The sequence below is a fragment of the Physeter macrocephalus genome, chromosome 1 (genome assembly GCF_002837175.3).
Source record: "Physeter macrocephalus isolate SW-GA chromosome 1, ASM283717v5, whole genome shotgun sequence".
In the NCBI taxonomy this organism is placed as follows: Eukaryota; Metazoa; Chordata; class Mammalia; order Artiodactyla; family Physeteridae; genus Physeter; species Physeter macrocephalus.
In genome coordinates, this window is record NC_041214.2 from 114542342 (window position 1) to 114548436 (window position 6095).

General features: G+C 38.1%; 1 protein-coding gene across 1 annotated transcript; it reads right to left on the reverse strand.

Annotated features, from left to right (window-relative positions):
- Positions 1-889: 889 nt before the first annotated feature.
- GPR15 (G protein-coupled receptor 15) lies at positions 890-3663 on the reverse strand. The gene has a single exon (XM_007115688.3). It carries the CDS (start codon positions 3520-3522, stop codon positions 2443-2445), a length of 1080 nt encoding a protein of 359 aa, XP_007115750.2. The 5' UTR covers positions 3523-3663; the 3' UTR covers positions 890-2442.
- Positions 3664-6095: the final 2432 nt, after the last annotated feature.

Genomic DNA, 6095 nt, shown 5'->3' on the forward strand with positions numbered 1-6095 from the left:
GAGGTGATTTTGACTCGTTAGAGTGGATGAATTGTGGGGCTCCCAGGAATATCAGGTTAGTTTTCTTCTTTCCATATGGCCCAAATGGACTAAATGTGTGTTTGTGACTGTGTGCCTTAATTTTAAAATTAATTATAAGTTATCAGACAACTTCTCACCCAGGCTTTAATGGAGAGCTTTTCTGTGGTAAGTTCTCATAGTAACATAACGCTAATCACATTTTGAATTTTCTTCTATCAGAGTTATGCTATCTGTAAAATTATGCCTATTTTTCCTTTCATCACTGGTACCTTATGAATATAAAATATGCTAAGATCTTCATAAGGCACACAAGTAGCATATCTACTTAAAGTATTAAAAAGTACAAGAGTATATTTTTCTTCCATGTTAAAACGAAAAATGAAAGGGATGAAACAGAAGGATAGATTCTAATATTTGTTAAATGAGAATGATTAAGTGTCATTTGATAATCTAGTTTGGAAACTTTTATGTAACATTCAATAATTAATGATAGAAACAGAATTGTTTTATATAACTTTTTATTCAATATTTAAAAAAAACCTTTTACTTATATTTATTAGTCTTACAATATCCTTGAGGATTCTATAGACGTAGATATTACCAATGACACCTACGGCATGTGGGATCTTCCCAGACCGGGGCACGAACCCGTGTCCCCTGCATCGGCAGGCGGGCCCTCAACCACTGCGCCACCAGGGAAGCCCCATTGAATTCACTTTTGAAGTTTTTCCAGAAACTTTATTTCTTATGATTTACACAGTCTTTTTTTTCTATATCTATGATAATTTATTAAAAGTCTGTTAGAATATCAGTATTAATTGATATGTTAATAGAAATTAATACAACATAGAAGAATACTTTTATAACAAAATTATATTTCTATTTAATAAAAGTTTAAGAGAAAGTGATAAATTAACCAATTTATAAAACCAAAAACTTCTGAATAGACTAAAAGAAGATGCACAATATTTGAGATTACTCAATATGAAAGATACATAGGATGAACTTGAATTACCTAGTCTCTGAAAAGATTCTAAGCTTTCTCTGATTTTCAAATCTAATATTTAAAAATAAAGCAATAATTCATTTGTGTAAACAGTGGGGGTAAAAACATAACCTACTTTATCTTGAACCCAAAGATATATTACAATAGTATGTTTGCTGCTGCAAAGCCTTTTGTGGTTGCTGCTAATTAGATTTTCCACTTCAAATTCTTTAAAAGGAATATAGGTACAAATTGACTCAGTAAATATTTATCAGGTAAGGAAGTCCAGAAGGTCTCTGAGTTTCAAAGAATGTATGTAAAATACCAGTAACATCTTTGTTATGGATTTTTCCCTTCAGCTGAATACAGAGCATCCTGTCTTCCTATGTTATTGGATCAAATCATGAAATTACATACACCAAGCAAATGATGCTATAGGGAATGTGTAGCACTAACACTTTAGTTAAGATACAAAATGATAATCTGCACGAGGGTGTTGCTAAGCATTTGATGACCTCCAATTACAGTAGTAGTAGCACTTTTATTTGATAACTAGATAACTAGGTAATTAAAAACATGTAATTAAAACAAAGCCATATCCTAATTTATAAAGGCAATGAAAACAAAGAGCACAGTAAAACCCCATTGAAAAGTAGTTACTACATCATTATAATGAGATACATTTTAACCGACATATCTCATAAGGAAAATAAAAGTCAAACCTTGTCCTATGCTTTCTTGTTAAAATACTCTTGAAGACCAAGTGGTAAAGTAAGTCCCAAATCATAAACACAATACAAAATGATTTTATCCCAGTGAGCTTTTGCCAGTCCAAAGTTATTGTGAATGGTATAGGGTGAAAGACAATGTTGGAAGATGGTATAGAATTACCATATAAAGTTTTAAAGATTAAGGCCAGAACCTCACTTCATTACTCAGGAATAATTAATTACTGAGCACAGGTATATTACATTTTTTTACTACCTGCATTGTCACCACATTTCTCACCAGATACAAGTGGGCAGAGTCCTTTAAATGTTGTCCACTTTGGAGCCCGGTATGAAGGGTCGTGTGGATCTAGGTTCCGGAGAGAGGAAAAGGCTTGAATGTTCATTAACAACCATGAAGGAAGGAACTGAACCAAGCAGGAGCCTTTATCTTAGAGTTCACAGATATAAGAGTTGTATTTTGCCTGGTGAACTTGAATGGCAAGGGTCAAATAAGGCCACTCAGCTAAGAAAAAAACCAAAACCAAACAGCATACGGCCTAATTACATCCATGAACACAGAGACTTTCTAGATGTCTCTTTAAAAATGAACACTTCCTTGTATTCATGAATCAATATCACCACTAGCAATACTTTTCTTCTTTCCTTGTCTCAGACACAAATGAACCCTCCGATCCACCAACAGAGCTTGAAGTGTCACTGTCCCTTTCAGAGTGACACAGACCTCTTCCTCCTTCTGGCAAAATCCTCTGCCTGAATGAAGTTGGAAAGAGCCTTAGTGAGGTCTGAGGTCTCCGTGCTGCTCCCAAAGTCATACTTCTTCAGGCAAGGGCACAAGCAGTGCACGATGGCCCGGCGGATGTAGCCGTCAAAGATATAGTAAATGAAAGGGCTGATGCAGCCGTTGGCAAAGGCCAAGGGCCCACTCACCTCCATGCCCCACTGGAGAAAAGCTGAAGGAAAATAGAGTTCTTGCTGCAGCCCAGAGACAATAGCCAGGAGCTTGAAAGTATTAAAGGGCAGCCAGGAGAAGACAAAGGCTGCCACAACGATAAAGATGACCTTTATGGATTTCCTCAGCTTTTTGTTGTGCTTTCCCGACTGCTGGTAACGGACACACAGCTTCCTTGTGATACAACAGTAGCAGGTCACAATGCTCACCAAAGGGGCAAAAAATGTAAAAATTAAGGCCACCAGGCCCCAAACCAGTTTAACTGGAGTGGCCCTCTTCTCTGCACAGTATGGCTTACCATCAATCAGGGTGAGCTCCCTGGACAGAAGAGTAGGCAACCCCAGGAGGCAGGAGATAAACCAGACACTGGCACAGACAACATACGCGCAGTCTCTACTTCTGAATTTTCTGGATACGGCTGGACACATGATGGCCAGGTAGCGGTCAACACTCATGCAGGTGAGCAAGAAGACATTGCAGTGCATGTTGACTGAGATCATGTAGGAGCTGCCTTTGCACAGGAAAGAGCCTGTCCTCCACAGTCCTAAAGATGCTTCTTTATCCACCCAGAGAGGCAACGTGATGATGAAGATGAAGTCAGAGGCAGCCAGGTTGATGATAAAAATATCAATCAGTCTTCGGCTGCCCCTTTTGAAATGCAATGCACTCATGAGGATGACGTTCCCCAACGCTCCAGTCAGGAACACCACTGTGTAAAAGACCGGAAGGAAGACTGATGTATGAGGAACGTGGAAGTGGGTCTCTTCAATATCAGGATTTTGGCTTGTAACATAGAAATATTCCAAATAAACCGTGGTTGCTTCTGGGTCCATCATTGGGTCCAGCAGGTGCCAAATCTGGTAAATTTTCTTACCTAGGAAGTTTTTGTATGAATTTTAGAATTCTCAAGGCAGCTTCTTTTATACAGTGCCTGCCTCTTCTCCCTGCCCCACACCCTTCCTTAAAAGATCTTGGGACACGCATAAAAACAGAGATTAAAAAATACAGTTTCTACCAATCCTCAGAAAGGGCCCACAAGGAACACCACCCTGATTGGTATTGGGTAGTTGTGGTTATGGTTTTCTTTATTTGCATTTGCCCAGGAAACTGAGGTGCTTTGTGACTTTTTTCTTCAAGATATTCAATTTGTTTCTTTAAATCTCCAGAGATTAGGAAATGAATTAACTTTTTCTCCTTACCTACTTTAAAGACATCTTTGCTTTTCTGACACTGAGAATCCTTTCGATCTAGCCTCCTGTTTCACATACAGTATACTGTTTTACTTTTAGAATTTTAAGGTGGTGATGTTGGAGATACTGTTTTCATTTACATCATTGGTGAAATGTGAAGAAAATAGTCTTCCACTGCATAAAGAGTAAATTGAAATTTCCCCAGATCATACCAGTCCACATCTATGGCAAACATAATGATACCAGTTAGGGTACTAGTTTCTTCCCATTTATTTCGCTCTTTCAGTTCATGCATAATTGATCCTGTCTTGTTCAGTAAGTTTTTAAAAATACCCAAAATGCTGGGACCATGTCTTGTGCTTTTATCATTATTAAAAAAAATTTTTCACTACAATTAGCTCAGAACCTTGCACGTAGTAGGTGCTTTGGAAATGTTACACATGATCCAGTATAATTTAGCAAGGATGAATTCATTGGGGTTTAACTGTGGGCATTGCTGTTATTTATGCAGCTTACAAACACAAGTTTAAAAGTCACAAACTGCTGTTTTTCCGCTGTTACCTGTTATTATAATTCAACCAATTAAGTTCCCTTTAGTTAATGTTAATATCCTTGAGCAGATTTTCTCCCTACTAACCCTCAAATAACTATCCTTCAACAGTCTCTAGATCCCCTCTGATCTTTTCTTCTTTATGCCTCACCTTGATAGCAGTGATTTTTTAGCTTTTGAGCTCTGACTTTTCAGTAAGCTCCTGCACACATCAGTGAACTTCACTTTTGGAATTACTGACTTGGCAACAGGCAGAACTATATTAGGTGACATTACAATGGAGTGGCCAGTATAGGCACTATAAAAGGAAGATTTTTGGTTCATTCAGAACACTTGAGAAACAGGCTAATATCAAAAAGATTCTATCAGGGCTTCCCTGGTGGCGCGGTGGTTGAGAGTCCGCCTGCCGATGCAGGAGATACGGGTTCGTGCCCTGGTCTGGGAGGATCCTGCGTGCCGCGGAGCGGCTGGGCCCGTGAGCCATGGCCGCTGAGCCTGCGCGTCCGGAGCCTGTGCTCTGCGGCGGGAGAGGCCCGCGTACCGAAAAAAAAAAAAAAAAAAAAAAAAGATTCTATCATATTTTTCTCTCATCTGTTCCCTTTTATTTATTTGTATTTTACCATAGTAAAATACAACAAATTCTGAAACTGACTCCTTTTAGTTCAATTCTTTACTGGCCAAAGTGGCTCAAGCCTCCTTCATACCCTCTGTCCTTACTTTCCCTCCATCTCATTTCTTCGTCAAAATTACAGTTTCAGGTTGATACTACTATTGCATAGATGAAAATATAATTGTTAAACATTTGAAGTCCTTTCTACTGAATTATTTCTCCCGTAATTAATGTACTGAAAAGAATGATCCTGCCTGCTGTGCTCCTTCCTTCTGTCTTCTTCCTGATGTGTTCTATTGCCACCTCAGTCTCAGGCATTTAGTCTGGGTCAGGGGAGGATGAGGGCTACACTGATCTGGGGCAGCCCCAGAAAGTCACTTGGGAGTTGATTTACAGGCCTGGGTCTACCTTCTTTTGTGTCCTAGGCTGCCCTGTGTTGTTCCTGGAGCGGGTGTGGGAGGGTATATTCTTCAGTAAGTATAGGCTGCAGAGATAAACTAATTAACTTTTTGACATTGCTTGGATAGAAATCTTTCTCACTGGGTAAGCCTTAACTATTTAATAGAATATTTCATTTTGTCAAATAGTTTGAAGTAGGACAATGTTTACTTGAAAAGGACTGATGGGGTAAACATGGAAAATTTAAATATTAAACAGTATGTGTGTGTGTGTGTGTGTGTGCATTAAAGAAGCAATTATATGTATATATTTTAAAATTTCTTTGTAACTGTACTTTAATTGTATTATTAGAATTTTGCATTCAGAAGTTCTTCTGGTATTTGAAAAGCTAAGGTTGATTCTGGGGCTAAGATATTGAAAAAAATTGTTTTAGATATGTCTCAAGAATTCCACATAAAAGAATTATAAAATGGAAAAGAGTTCCTGCTCATACTCTAGAGGAAAACATCTGTCTGCACATTTATTCTGTAGGTCTTAAATTTTCTTTCGGCATTCCAAAGCTGTTAGCCTGCTGATGTAAACTATCTCAAATCTGACTTCCTCAGTAAACTTTGAAGCAGCTGTAGACAAAATGATTTGCTTTATCATACATAGTCACTT